This window comes from Macaca mulatta, chromosome 19, assembly GCF_049350105.2.
Source record: "Macaca mulatta isolate MMU2019108-1 chromosome 19, T2T-MMU8v2.0, whole genome shotgun sequence".
NCBI classification, from domain to species: domain Eukaryota; kingdom Metazoa; phylum Chordata; class Mammalia; order Primates; family Cercopithecidae; genus Macaca; species Macaca mulatta.
This window is the reverse complement of record NC_133424.1, coordinates 68,619,687-68,635,211: the sequence shown is the minus strand read 5'-3', so window position 1 is coordinate 68,635,211 and position 15,525 is coordinate 68,619,687. Positions and strand designations below refer to the sequence as shown.

General features: G+C 44.5%; 2 protein-coding genes across 33 annotated transcripts in view; one reads left to right on the top strand and one right to left on the bottom strand.

Annotated features, from left to right (window-relative positions):
• EDDM13 (epididymal protein 13) overlaps nucleotides 1–7,567 on the bottom strand; it is a 38,233-nt gene extending 30,666 nt beyond the window's left edge. The window contains exons 1-2 of one of the 2 annotated variants that reach the window (XM_077975649.1): nucleotides 6,400–7,567; nucleotides 3,181–3,198 (exon numbers count right to left, since the gene is read on the bottom strand). In XM_077975649.1, the coding sequence (XP_077831775.1) occupies nucleotides 3,181–3,198; nucleotides 6,400–6,484 (103 nt within the window). In that variant the 5' untranslated portion in view covers nucleotides 6,485–7,567. 2 annotated transcript variants of the gene reach the window in all.
• The window catches only part of ZSCAN5A (zinc finger and SCAN domain containing 5A), a 130,433-nt gene that overhangs the window by 70,356 nt on the left and 44,552 nt on the right, over nucleotides 1–15,525 (top strand). The window lies entirely within an intron of this gene.

Here is a 15,525-nt window from a genome sequence, read left to right as displayed (position 1 = left end):
AAAAAAAAGAGATCTTTTTCCCTTCCGTGTAACTTGGAGCAGAAATTCTCAAAGTATCATCCAAAGACCACTTGGCGGGGGTGGGAGGTGGTCCCTGAGACCCTTTCAGGGGATGTGATGGTTGATCTGGGGTGTCAGCTTGACTAAGGTACCCATATAGCAGTAAGACATATTTATTCTCATTGCTTCGGTAGGCACTGAGTCCATCCATCTTCTGCTGAAAGGGAAGCCTGAGTGGTTTGGCGTTTGATTAGAATGTTTGGGCTGCCCCAGGTGTGTCTGTGAAGCTGTTTCTGGAGGATATTGGTGTGTGAGTTGGAAGACTAGGTGGGGAAGATCCACCCTCACGGTGGGTGAGCACCATCCAATTGGATGGAGGCCCAGCTGAAGCCAAGAGGTGGAGTAAGGGTCAATTCTTGCTCTCCCTTCTGCAGCTGGGACGCCCTTCTCCTGGCCTTAGATGTCAGAACTCCAGGTACTCCAGCTTTTGGGATTCTAGGACTTGAACCAGCAGTCCTCTGAGCTCCCAGGCCATTGGCCTCAGACTAAGAGTTAGTTAGAACCATCCATCAACTTCCTTGGTTCTGAGGCCCTCAGACTTGGACTGAGCCACACTACTGGCTCTCCTGGTTCTCCAGCTTGCAGACCCCACAACAGAGTGAGCTAATTCCCCTAACAAATTCATTCTCAAATATCTCTATCAATATATCTCTATATCTATATCTATATGTATCTATATGTGTATCTTCATGGTTCTGTCTCTCTGGAGAACTCTGCCTAAAACTGCTCTGCGTGATCCTCCCTTTTCCAACTCCTTATCTGTGTGAGATTAGATTTTCATTTGCTTCAACCAAAATAGCACATTGTGGCTGGGCAGGGCGGCTCACACTTGTAGTCCCAGCATTTTGGGAGGCCGAGTTGGGTAGATCACCTGACGTCAGGAGTTCAAAACCAGCCTGGCCAACATGGTGAAACCTTGTCTCTCCTAAATATACAAAAATTAGCCAGGCATGGTGGCGTGCACCTGTAATCCCAGCTACTTGGGAGGCTGAGGCAAGATAATTGCTTGAACCCGGGAGTCAGATGTTGCAGTGAGCCAAGACCGTGCCACTGCACTCCACCCTGGGCAACAGAGCAAAACTATGTCTCAAAAATAAATACATAAAACTAAAAAAAAAAAAAAAAAAGCACATTGTGACAGACTGAAGCAGAAATGAGAATTCAGCTGTTTTCTATTAAACTAGATGTCAAAGAGATTTGCAAAAATGTAAAATAATACCTTTCTTCTCACTAAACTTTTTTGGTTGGGAAACAGCCATTTCACTAAAACATTTATGTCAATATGTGTATTTATTATCCTTATTTTAAAAATATTTTTAATTTCAGTAGCTTTAGGGGTACAAGTGGTTTTTGATGACATGGATGAATTGTGTAGTGGTGAAGTCTAGGATTTTAGTGCACCAGCACCTGTGTAATGTACGTTGTACCCAATAGGTAGTTTTCATCCCTCACCTCGCTGCCACCCTCCTTCCTTCTGAGTCTATTATCCTTATTTTTAAATGCTGTAATAGATATTTTAATAATAGCTTTACTGAGATATAATTCGCATACCATGCAATTCACCCATTTCAATGGTTTGTGTGATACTCAGACTTGTGCAACCATCACTACACCAATTTTAGAGCCTCTAATCACCCCAAAATAAACCCTGAACCCCTTAGTCATTGTCCCTAAATTCCCCCACCCCTCACCCCCTGGAAGTCACTAATGTCGATTGTGTCTCTATGGATTTGCCTATCCTGAATATTTCATATGTAGTAAACAGAATCAGGTAATATGTGATCTTTTATCACTGGCATCTTTCACTGAGAATAATGTTTTCAAGGCTCACACACGTTGTTGAATGCATCAGAACTTTGTTTCTTTTTGTGGGTGAATAATATTCCATTGTATGCATAGACCACATTCTGTTTCTCCATTCATTAATTGATGCACACCAGGATTACCTCCACTTTGCTAACTCTTAGGAATAGTGCTGCTGTGAACATTTGTGCACAGGTTTTTGTGTGGACGTACGTTTCATTTATCTTGGGCACATACCTAGAGCGGAATTGCTGAGTGACTCAGCATTTAACATTTTGAGGAACACCCAGACTGTTTTCCAAAGCAGCTGTATCATTTCACATTCCCACCAGCAGCATATGAGGGATCTAATTTCTCTACCCTAGTTAGTGTGAAGTGGTACCTCATTGTGGCTTTGACTTCCATTTTCCTAATGGCTAATAAGGTTGAGCATCTTTTTATGTGCTTATTTGTGAATATAAATATTTTTTGTAAATATAAATATTTGTAAATATTTATAATAATTGTAAATATAAATATTTTAAGTTAAAAATCCTTGAATTTATAATAAGGTAAATATCAATAAAGATATTTTACTGACACCTTTGGCTAGGCACGGTGGCTCACGCATGTAATCCCAGCACTTTGGGAGGCCAAGGCGGGCAGATCACCTGAGGTTAGGAGTTCGAGACCAGCCTGACCAACATGGTGAAACCCTGTCTCTACTAAAAATACAAAATTAGCCAGGCATGGTGGCATGCAGCCTGTTGTCCCAGCTACTCGGGAGGCTGAGGGAGGAGAATCACTTGAACCCGGGAGGTGGAGGTTGCACTGAACGCAGATCGCGCCACTACCCTCCAGCCTGAGCAACAGAGCAAGGCTTGTCTCAAAAGTAAATAAATAAATAAATAAAACCCTCGCTGGGAAAAAAAAAGAACTCTTTAGATCCTCAGTAATTTTTTTAGCGTGTTCAGAGGCCCTAATACCGTGAAGTTTGCAAACCACCAGCTGGTGTTATACATAAGTCAAGGTGTTATTCTAATGGAGATCTGCCTGACATCTCTCTTCCCTGATAAATGCTCTTCATTTTCCCAGCGAGCCTCTCTTCCCCAGACAAAGCAGTGAAGGAGGGCTGCTCTTTTAGTTGTGAGCATCACTGTAAGACAACAACAGAAAGGTGGTTTGTTTTTCCGAGTCATGCCCAGACCCCACGGCAAGTCCGTGCACCAGATCCAAGTCCCACCCTTCCCCAGAATTGCCAGAGAGGTCGCAAGATCCAGAAGAATTTTAGGAGAGGTAGCTATGAAAATACAGACTTGGGGGTTCCACAGTTCTTACTTTTTTCTTTAGTTGCAACTGGAGACAAAAGCATCAGCCAGCCGGTTCACAACAGGATCAGGGAGCAGGGAGCAGAGAGAGAAATCAGCATTAGACTCAGATCAGTGCAATAACCAAGAAGACCAGAGATAGAAGTGTCCCTGGAGACCAGCTGACCCACTCACTGCTCTCAATAAAGCTACTCGGGCCCATCTGTCAGCCCATCCATCCATCGATACATCCATTCATTCATCATCCATCCAATCAACGTTTACATGGTACATGCTTTGGGCATTGGCCTATGTTTGGTGCTGGAGACACAGATAAATCAGATTCAGTTCCTGCTCCATAGGTGTTTGTAAGGCTGATTGGAAAGAGAAATTCTGGTATAAGAGTACACTAGACATCCCAAACTCTGTTCTCACAGAAATTGCTATCTATGGATGTCCCAGACGTCTTACAGGTACTTCAGGCTTAGCCTGTTCAAGAAAGAATCTGTGGTCATCACACTCCTATCCATCAAAAAATAATCTGCTGACGCAATACTTGTTATTCTTATTATGTTTTTGTAGAGATGAGTCTCACTATGTTGCCCAAGCTGGTCTCAAACTCCTGGCCTCAAGTGATCCTCTTGCCTTGGCCTCCCAAAGTGCTGGGATTAAAGGCTTGAGCCACTGCACCCAACCAATACGATCAATCTCTCTTGAGTTCACACTGATATAAATAAATACAGTACTTGAATAAATAAACGGAAGAAAAGTCAGCTTTTCCTTACAGAGAAATCCCATTGAATGTATGTAGAAGGAATAAGGGGAATAGAAAATCACCATTGGAGAAACACCGTAGCAGTCATTTCTGCAAGCAAGAGCCACAGATGGAGGCTAAAATTAATGGGCAAACACTGGAGGAGAAACGGTATTTGCACAGCCTCAACATTTCTCCCCCAGCATATTTATTAATTACAAAGGGGGAAAATAGTAACTTAACAGTGGAGAAACTTGGCAGACATCACCTTAGCCGAGTGACTAAAGTTAACACCATGTAATAAGGCACGTCAACATCATGGGATCCCTGATATAGTTCTCTGGGAAGGGTATGAGACCACTTCTGCCGTATTCCTGCCCCAAAGGCATAGTCTCAATCCAGTCATGAGAAAGCTTCAGACGAACCCAAATTGAGAGACATTCTGCAAAACAACTGATCAGAGCTCTTCAAATGTTTCGGGGTCATGAAAAGACAAAGATTGAGGAGGTTCAATCACATTTGTTCTAAGGACACATCACAAGACTAAAGGAGACGGGATAACGAAATGCAGCGTGGTTGAGCACGAACTAGATTTTAGGCCAAACAAAAAAAATTTTTTTAATGTAAAATGTGAGGTGGGATCCTGGATTGGATCCTCAAATAGAATAGTTTTTCTGTCAGTAGAAAAATTAGTAAAATTTGAATGAGGTCTGTAATTTCTTCAATAGTTTTGTTCTGGTGTTGGGTCTTGCTTCTGATCCTTGTGCTATGGTTAGGTAAGATGTTAATAGCTGAGATAACTGGGCGAAGAATATTCAGAAACTCAATTTTTGTGACTTTTCTATAACTTCAAAATAAATTTTTTAAAAAACGTGTTCCTCTACAGAGTTTTGTTTTGTTTTGTTTTCTTTTTGAAACATACAGAGTCTTGCTCTGTTGCCCAGGCTGGAGTACAATGGCAGGATCTCGGCTCACTGCAACCTCCACCTCCTGAGTTCAAGTGATTCTTCTGCTTCAGCTTCCTGAGTAGCTGGGATTGCAGGCCTCCACTACCATGCCCGGCTAATTTTTGTACTTTTAACGGAGATAGGGTTTCGCCATGTTGGCCAGGCTGGTCTTGAGCTTCTGATCTCAAATAATCCAGCCGCCTCAGCTTCCCAAAGTGCTGGGATTACAGGTGTGAGCCACCGCGCCCGGCCTCTACAGAGTTTTCTCATCTCAGTTAAGGGCAGCCAGTTGCAAATACATGTATGTATAAAAAGAGCCTTTCTGCACGCTTCTCTTTCCCCAGCCACCAGCATCTGACCCATCAGTCAATCCTGTGAGCTCTTTCCTCAATGTCTCATAACCTTCTGCGTATCCCCATCTTCTCCCTGATGACCAAAACATGTTCTAACTTGTGTGTTTGCCATCTTCTCCCTGATGACCAAAACATGTTCTAACTTGTGTGTTTGCCCCTACTCTGATTCCCGCCTAATCCATTCTTTCCTGAGGGGCAAGACAGATTGTTCAAACACACACACACAGACACATACACATACACACACACTCCTAAATATGATGCTCCTTTGCTGAAAACCCTTTAACAGCTCCCTTTTCACTTAGGATACCCTCCAGAATTTTTCCTGTGACCCACCTGCCCCTGTCTATTCTGTTCCCTGCCTCCTCTCTCTTCTTACTTGTAACAGTCCCACCGCTATGCCCCTCCTTCTGTCTCCCGAGTTCCTGACACACCGGCCTCTCTCTGAGGAAGGGACTCCGTGCCTTCTGCCCCAGGACCTTTGCATATTCAGGTCTCTGCCTGGAATAGTCTCCTGACTCTTCAGCTGGCCATCTCCTATTCCTTACCTCAAATGTGACTCTTCTAGAGAGGCCATCTCCAAATCCCCACACTAGAATGTGTATGTTTAACATGAGAATTCCATGAAGACAGAACTATTTCTGTCTTTTTCATCACTGTATTCCCAGCATCAAGCCCGTGGAAAGAACCAGGAATTAACATTTGTGGATCAAATGAGGAAACAGGAACTCAGAGTTGTGGCAAGACCCAAGTCCTCTTCCCAATATACTCTTCAGTGTCTTTACGTTGCAAAGGTCTGGAGTCTCACTAGAATTATCTGACTACAGTAATGTTGACTTCCAGGCACTGCACAACATAAGCTCGTCAATGACATACAACTGTCCCATGAACTGGGGATTCTTGTGAGCCCCGTTGGTCAGATGAGGACAGCAAGGCTTGCAGAAGCAATGTCTCCCCAAAGGCACAAAGAATCAGCGATAGAAACCAGGATGCAGACACAAGCGTATCTCCAAGGGCGGGGGCTAGCAACCTAGACTCATTCACCCCACCGTGTCCATCAAGGGAAATGTGAATGTCTAAATGGGAAGCAAGAAGTCCGTTAGACTTCAGGAGCTTCTCTCTGAATCCAGCCCACGAGAACCTCCCCAGTTGTAAGAAAGTACACAGGGGACACAAGGCGTGGCTGGAAGCATTACCTTCACGAGGAGTACAGGCTTCTGCCAATCCCAGGAAAAGCAGAATCAGCAGCAACATTTTCAGAAATGGCTCTGATCTGTGCATAGTGGGGCTGGGATTTGGGCTGAATGTTCTCCTCTCAGGATAGACAGGACTGTCTGGTCACCCACCGTCTTCTCAGGCTCCAGGGACAAAACTTAACTGCCCACACCTGCCCTCTAGCCTGCCAAGAGGCTGGCAGGTCTCCAGACCTGTGCCCACGCCACCAACTGCTGACCAAAGAACTGTATCTGCTTTTTCATCTTAAAGCAATATTTTAGAACAGTTTTGTGCTGAGCGTGATGCTTGTCATCCTATGATCTGCTGGCCAGATCTGCCTTCCTGCTGTTTTTGTAGGGCCTATGAGCTAAGAGTAATTGTTACATTTTTTAATGGTTGGAGGGGAAAAACAAAAGAAAATATTTCATGACATGAAAAGTACATAGAATGTGAATTCCAGTGTCCACGAATAAAGTGTTATTGGAACACAACCATGCCATTTCACTATATATTGTCTACAGCTGCTTTCAGGCTGCAAGGCTGAGTTTTGTAGTTGTGACAGAGACCATCTGGGCTGAAAAGCCTAAAATATTTACTGTCTGGCCCTTTATAGAAAAAGTTTGTGGACCTCAGTCCTAGACATACTGTAAATTTCAGAAAAACAACAAAGCAAACAAACATCTATCGTATTTCTACTCAGACCTAAGTATTGCTTTTACATTTTTATGTACATTCCTTTCCAAAGATGTCTACGTTTATACTTATCTCTAGCACTTACTAGCTTATGTACCCTAAGCAAGTTACTTAACCACCGTGTGCTTCATTTTCTTCATCTATAAAATTGGAATAATGGTATTTCTAATCTCATGAGATACTATCATATCACGGCTGTATGATAGTAAATTTGTATTGTTGTAGCCATTAAGTTTGTAATAATTTTTCGTAGCAGCCACAGGGAACTGTTTCCACTGGTAATTCTTAGAAATTGCTTGGACGGTCAAGAGCTTTGGCTGTTGGGGGGGATATGAACTTGACCCGGAATCCCTCTGGACTCCTGGAATAAAGGTAGAGTGTAGAGACTGCTGGTCTATCTCAGCTCTGAAGGCTTCTATGGTACTTCCGTCAAGCCTGATAGAAACAGAGGATTGTGTGTGGTCTCCTGGAAGGAAAGAGTTCCAGGTGTGGAGGGATGTCCACTCTTGCAAGGGTCTCTGTCCTGCTGCCATCTCTGGTACTATCTATGTTTCAATCCCTAGTACGAGCTGGACCATCTCATGTGCATCAGGTACATCAGGGGACACCTCAGCGATCCTTCAGAGTAGGCTGGAGGGAAGAGTTCTTGTTGGCCATTTGCCATATTCCACAGCTCCCCTCCTTTGTGAGCGCATGGTCCTGGCAACTCATCACTGGGAAAACGTGACACCACAGGATTTGTTATAACGAGGAGAAGAAACAAGGCGTGCAATGTGCAGAAGGCTTTTCACACCCTGTGCTATGTGGAAATAAAGACCACCCAATGAAAACGAGCAAAGGCTGTTAATTCAGAGCTTGCCAAAATAAGGGAGTCAACTGACACCATTTGTGTTTGCCACAGACTCAAAGGCAGGCAGGGTAGTAGGAAAGCTTATAGTGAAAGAAAGGGAAGGCTTCAGGAGTGCCTGATTGGAGGCCGCTGACATAAGGAAGCTGGCAGTGGCTAATTAGAGGCTATTGTGATTGGTTGGGGGAGCATATTTGGATTTTTCTGATTAGTCGTACGTTTCGATTTTCCATCCTTCCTTAGCAGCCTCATTACCAGCACAGCTGTTTCTTTCCTTTATCAAATATAATCATAGTCCCTAACTCATAACACTAGGGTTTAAATGCAACAAATGCCTGGGATGCAGAGCATCATTAATGTTCTTTAGCAATATCCTCTCTGCCAGACTGTGATTTGGGGACAGAGATGAGTCAGATACTGGCCTCACTCATGAGGAATTCATGCTTTAGGAAAGATCGGGATGTCTCAATGTTGGCACAGCTGACATTTAGGACCAGATCGTTTTTGTGGTGGGGGCTGTCTTACGCTTTGTGGGATATTTAGCAACATCTCTGGTCCCTATCCATTACACAGTAGCACCTGCCCCACCCACCGCACACCAACCACCACCACCACCATGTTTTGGGAGCCACACGTAGGAAGTGATGAGCTTTTAGTGCTCCTTACTTTATTTTTATTATAACTTATTTATGTTCAAGTTTATACAATTTAGTTTTGAGTATTGGGCTATGTAGGCAAACAGCTAAATTGAGGAATTTTACCTCAGTCTAAAAATGTTTTAAATGTAGAAAACTGAAAACGTAACAATTGACCCTCATGATAAGCTGGCTCCAATACACCTGTGTAATACCATTTTTTGTGTTTTTACGTTCATTCTAACTGGTGTTTCACTGAATCTTTCTTGCACAACTTGCCATTTATTTTTTTATGTATTGAGAGGGGTCTCGCCCTGTTGCCCAGGCTGGAATGCAATGGCACGATTTCAACTCATCGCAACCCTCCACCTCCCGGGTTCAAACGATTCTCCTGCCTCAGCCTCCCGAGTAGCTGGGATTACAGGCACGCACCACCACACGCGGCTAATTTTTGTGTTTTTAGTAGAGACGGGGTTTCAGCATGTTGGTCAGGCTGGTCTCGAACTTCTGACCTCGTGATCCGCCCTCCTCGGCCTCCCATAGTGCTGGGATCTTTCTTTCTTTTTTTTTTTTTTTTTAACCCAACGTGATGTCTGTGAGATCCACTTATGTCTATGTGGAGCGGGAAGTGGTGCTGGACCTGGAGATGGCAAAAAACCTGGTCGTTATGGTCATGGACAATCAGTTGGAATCACAGACACTGAGTCAATCCAGTGTGGATGCCAATCCCTGCCCCACCACACGATAGCCGGCATGAGTTTCTTCTTGCTACTATAGTGAATTACCATCAATTTTGTGATTTAAAACGACATAAATTTATCATCATACAGCTCTGGCATTCAGAAGTCTGAAGTGGGGTGACCCAGCGCAAAGCGTTGGTAAAGCTATGTTCTTTCTGCAGGCTCTAGGAGGAATTTGTTTCCCTGCCTTCTGCAGCTTCTACAGGCTGCCCGCATTCCTGACGCCTGGTCGGCTTCTTTCGTCTTCCAAACCAACAGCACGGCATCTTCAAATCTCTCCCCAGCCCTCTTCCATTTTCAGGCCAGCGATGGTCGGTCAAATCTTTCTCACCGTACATTGCTCTGATGCCCTGCTTTCATCATTCCGTCTCCCTCTGTTACCCATTTCCCTCCCTCTTTCACTGACAAGATCCTTTGTGATTACGTTGGACCTGCCCCAGTAATCCAGGATCATCTCCCCACAAGGTCAGCTGATTAACAATCTTATTTTTATCACGTCTGAGAGTAACACACTCCCAGGTTCCAGAAGTTAGATGTGGGTATCTTCAGGGACAGTTGTTCTGCCTGCCACACAGATGCATGAACTTGCTCAATGGACTATATCCCTGAGCCTCAGTCTCCGCCTATTAATGATAGCAACATTTGTTAATTATTATATTATTATGCCGTATCATTGTGAATTTTTTTTTTTTTTTTTTTTTTTTTTTTTTTTTTTGAGACGGAGTCTTGCTCTGTAGCCCGGGCTGGAGTGCAGTGGCCGGATCTCAGCTCACTGCAAGCTCCGCCTCCCGGGTTTGCGCCATTCTCCTGCCTCAGCCTCCGGAGTAGCTGGGACTACAGGCGCCCGCCACCTCGCCCGGCTAGTTTTTTGTATTTTTAGTAGAGACGGGGTTTCACCGTGTTAGCCAGGATGGTCTCGATCTCCTGACCTCGTGATCCACCCGTCTCGGCCTCCCAAAGTGCTGGGATTACAGGCTTGAGCCACCGCGCCCGGCCTCATTGTGAATTTTTTAAAGTATATTGAGAGGATGTGGAGAAATTAGAGCTCTTATCCATTGCTAGTAGAAATGTAAATTGGTGTAGCCACTGTAGAAAATAGTTTGGCAGTTTCTCAAAAAGTTAAGTATAGGCTACCGTATAACCCTGAAAGTCCACTCCTAGGTAATGTACCCAAAAGAATTCAAAACAGGTAATTAAACAAATGTTTACACATGAATGTTCACAGCAACGCTATCCACTGGAGTCAAAATATGGAAATGATTGGAATGTCCATCAACAGATTAATGGGTGAAGTGTGGTATAGACATATAATAGGATATTATTCAACTGTAAAAAGAAATCAAGTACTGATATATGCTGGAACATGGGTGAACCTTGAAAACATTATGCTAAGTAAAAGCAGCCAGACACAAAGACCACCTAGTCTATGATTCCATTGATATGTAATATCCAGAACAGGTAAACCCTTAGAGACAAAAAGTAGATAGTGGTTGCCGGGGACTAGGAATGGGGAGGGAAAGAGGAATGGCTGCTTACTAAGATGGAGTGAGGAGTAAGGAAAATGTTCTAGAACTAGATATAGGTGACAGTTGAACAACATTGAGAATGCACTGAAGGCCCCTGAATTGTACACTTGAAATGGTTAGTTTTACATCATAGGAATTTTACCTCAATTTAAAAATTTTTAAATGTAGAAAAATGTGTTAAAAGCTCTAAAAATAGCAATTTAAAAAATCCCATGTCACCAAAACAAAACGAAACAGTACAAGCATAGGGACTGCGCATATTAAAAGTAACTACATTTAAAAATTAAACCAGCAGCAGCAGCAGCATCTGAGGCTTCTACCAAGAAATTAATGGAAATAGTTCAACCCCTCTGTGCAGTTCCTGAGGCAATCCCAGAGCTCGATCAGGTGGGAGGGATGAGCATTCTGTCCCTGCCGCAGTGGCCATTACACCCACGAGGCAGCGCCCACACAAGGGGTCTCGGCTGCAGCTGGCATGACCTGCTCAGCCACGCCAATGCTTCTGTGTCCTAGGCAGCCTGGCTTCTCAATCTCCAAGGAGTCCCAAGCCACTGGCTAGACCCTAGAATAGACAACCCATGTCCTGGGCTCTGCCTGGCTCTCCAGTCAGCTCCTTCATGTCTATCCTGGATAGAGGACCCCTTGGAGTCTTCTGTCCCCCACTGAACAGATAAGGGAGCAATGGGTCAGAAGTGTAAGGGATTTTCCCAGAAGGGAAAGGGACCTGAAAAGTGTCATCAGATTTAGCCAGGCTCTGAAATCATAAAGGTTTGGGATCAAAGCTCAGCTCCCTCCACCTCCGGGCTCTGTGCACTAGGACAAGGATTTCTTTTCTTTGGACCTCAATTTCTCAAGGAGTAAAAATGGAGGTGTGACAGCAACAGCTGATACTTTTCCTAGCATTGACTACATCCCAGATGCTCTTCTAAGGGCCTTTGCCTGTAATAACTCCTACAACACTATGAGGTGGCAACTGTTACTAGCTTCATTTTATAGATGAAAAAAGTGAGATCTAAAAGCATAAGGTCAACTCAAAATCACACCACTAGTAATTGGCAGGATTGGGATTCGAAGCTATGTATTTGAATCTGCAGTGCATGCTGTAAACCAGCCCTGTCGAATAGAACTTTCTGCAGTGATAGGAATGTACTATATCCGTGCTACCCAGAATGGTAGCCACTAGCCACATGTGGCGCTGAGCACTTGAGGTGACGCTAATGCAACTAAGGAAATGAAGTTTTAATTTTATGTAATTATAATGCATGTAAATCGACATAGCTACATGGGCTGGTGGTTACCATACTGGACAGCACTGCTCTAAATCATGATACTAAGCTCCCTCTCAGCCTTATCAGACTATGTACCTAACAGGGTTGCCATGAGACTTCTGACAGAGCCGTGTACGTAAAAGCAACTTCTATGAACCAAGCAGTCTTGGTGTTGGGGATATGCTTTCTCTGATCCTGTGGGGTTTATAGTCTGGTATAGGAAGACAAGTAACAACACTGACAGACACCTATATAATTTCATGTACTGGTCATTGCTGCAAAGAAACGAAAATAGGGCCATGTGTTAGAGAGTGGTGGGGTCGAGATGCTGCCGTAGCTCGAGCTGTCAGGAGAGACCTCACTGAGATGGTCACACTTGAGTTGAGATCTGAATGAGGATCTGGGGTAAGAGTAGCTTAGACAGAGGGGACAGCTTGTGCAGAGACCCTGAGGCAGACGAAAGCAGAAGGAATTTGACAGGCAGACAGAAGGTCATTGTGGATGGAGCAGGGTAAGCTCATGGGAACGTGGAGGGAGGAGAGGTTGGAGTGGTAGGCAGGGGCCAGATTGTCAACAGACCTGAGAGGGCTCCGCCATGAAAATGATAGTAAGCACAAACCAGGAACATTCCTCTTTGTCTGCTTTTCCTGGGCCCTCTTACACCCACTTGGTTCTCTATTAAATATGGGCATCTCCGGCCGGGCGCAGTGACTCATGCCTGTAATCCTAGCACTTTGGGAGGCCAAGGCGGGTGGATCACAAGGTCAGGAGATCGAGACCATCCTGGCTAACATGGTGAAACCCCATCTCTACTAAAATTACAAAAAATTAGCCAGGCGTGGTAGCGGGCACCTGTAGTCCCAGCTACTTGGGAGGCTGAGGCAGGAGCATTGCTTGAACTGGGGAGGCGGAGGTTGCAGTGAGCCAAGATCGCACCACTGCTCTCCAGCCTCAGCGACAGAGTGAGACTCTGTCTCCAAAAAAAGAAAAAAAGGCATCTCCCAAGCAGAAAGCAAAGTCTACTCACTTCTTTGGGGAGAGAGGAAGAAAATCCTGGACACAAATTGAGCATCCTCTTTGGGCACCTGCCCCAACAACTTCACACACATTATCATCTCATTTAACTGAGGTTGGGTCTGCAAAGGCAGCTTGGCTTGGCAGAAAGAGTGGGAGCTTTGGAATGAAGGCCTAGATCTCACCATGGCTCTACCACTTGGTGCTATTTTTAGCAAGCAGGCAGTAATAATCATAATACTCTCAGCAGGTAAGCTTCATCAGGTGCTTATGATGTGCCATACATGGTTCTAAGCACTGCATATCTATGTTTTTTTTTTTTTTGAGACGGAGTCTCGCTCTGTCCCCCAGCCTGGAGTGCAGTGGCCGGATCTCAGCTCATTGCAAGCTCCGCCTCCCAAGTTCATGCCATTCTCCTGCCTCAGCCTCCCGAGTAGCTGGGACTACAGGTGCCCGCCACCTCGCCCAGCTAGTTTTGTTTTTTGGTTTTTTTTTTTTTGTATTTTTTTAGTAGAGATGGGGTTTCACCAGGTTAGCCAGGATGGTCTCGATCTCCTGACCTCGTGACCCACCCGTCTTGGCCTCCCAAAGTGCTGGGATTACAGGCTTGAGCCACCGTGCCCGGCCCTAAGCCCTTCATATCTATTAACTCATCATTTTAAGAGTCTGGTAGTATTATAATTTCTCTTTGCAAATGAGATAACTTTGCCCAAAGTCAACAAAGCCAATAATTGGAAGAGGTAGGATTTGAATCTATACAGGTATGATTGACATTTGTGAACTTGTTTAGCTGCTAAGTCTCTATATCCTGATTTCCTTTGGAAGAATTACCTCTGCTCCACTGTGTGTGGTCCTGGTGTATCGGATAGTTAATGCACGTGCCCATTTTCTCATAATGAAAGGCAAGCAGGGTCCCTCAAAGCTCCTTGCACCAGATCCTTGTTTTTACACTAAAGCCAACCAACCTGTGTCCTCAGCCAACCTAATCAGACTGCTTACCTGGCACTTTAAATCTTGAATTGAGGAAAGCAAGAGTGGAAGAAGCAGATTTAATGCTTTTCAGGTGACAGTGTTGAGTGGCTCATGATACAGAAATCTCTTGGTTTCCCAGGCTTCACTGTGTCCCAAACCCACTCTCCAGCCTTCACTTGAATCCTCTGAACTCCACCCCTTTGCCAGTTCCTTCCGGTGATTTCTCTTTTAAGCTAGCCAAAGTCCATTCCTGCCCCTGGAACCCCCCCAAAAAAACCCACTTGATTCAAGAAGTTCAGCTCCGTTTGTGTTCTGAGGCAACCTCTGGCTGCTGTCCTTCTGTACATAGTCTTCCTTGCTTTGTATCTCTCAAAGAGAATGCTCGCTTCCTCAGTTTACTTTCCACCAGCTTTAAGTTTCAAGCCTTACTGCTTGCTTACTGCTTTAACCACTTACATAGAGTGTAGGTGCATACTAGATGCTCAGTTAATATCTGTTGAAATGGTATTCAAGGTAAAAGATTGAGAAGTGAAGATGGTTTGGGATTTTGTTGTTGTTGATGCCTTTATTGTGGGAGTGCCCTGTGCTAGGATGGATCTGAGAATGATTTTTTTGTAATTCTGAAATAAACCCATATGTCTCCCCTACTCCTAATCCTTCCACGGCTCAACACCACATACAGGATAAGCATTTGTTTAATTTATTTATTTATTTTCGAGATGGAGTCTCACTCTGTCACCCGGGCTAGAGTGCAGTGGTGCGATCTCGGCTCACTGCAACCTCTGCCTCCCAGGTTCAAGTGATTCACCTGCCTCAGCCTCCCGAGTAGCTGGGATTACAGGCGCCCACCACCACACCTGGCTAATTTTTGTATTTTTAGTAAAGATGGGGTTTCACCATGTCGGCCAGGCTGGCCTTGAACTCTTGACCTCAAGTGATCCACCCATCTCAACCTCCCAAAGTGCTGGGACTACAGGCATGAGCCACCACGCCCGGCCCTAGGATAGCATTTATAACTAAAAGCTTTAGTGTGACCTAGATCAAGGGTAGGAAAACTTACTGTCCAGAGCAAGATGGTAACTGTTTTTGTCTTTGTTAGCCATATGGTCCCTGTTGCAGTTACTCAACTTTGCCGTTGTAGTGAGAAAGCCACCAGAGACAATAAATAAACAAGGGGAGCTAGCTATGTCCCAATAAAACTTTATTCATAAAAACAAATGGCGAACTATGGTTTGCCAACCTCTGATACAGACTCTTCGTCCTTCTTTAGTCCAATCTCCCAACATGTCCTCATCTTACGTTGTTTTTCTACTAAATGAAACTTTGACTTCAGGATTCAGATCTGGTGTCACTTCCATAACATGTCTTTCTTGGAATGTACTGCATCATTCCTGAAAGGTGGAACATCTCAG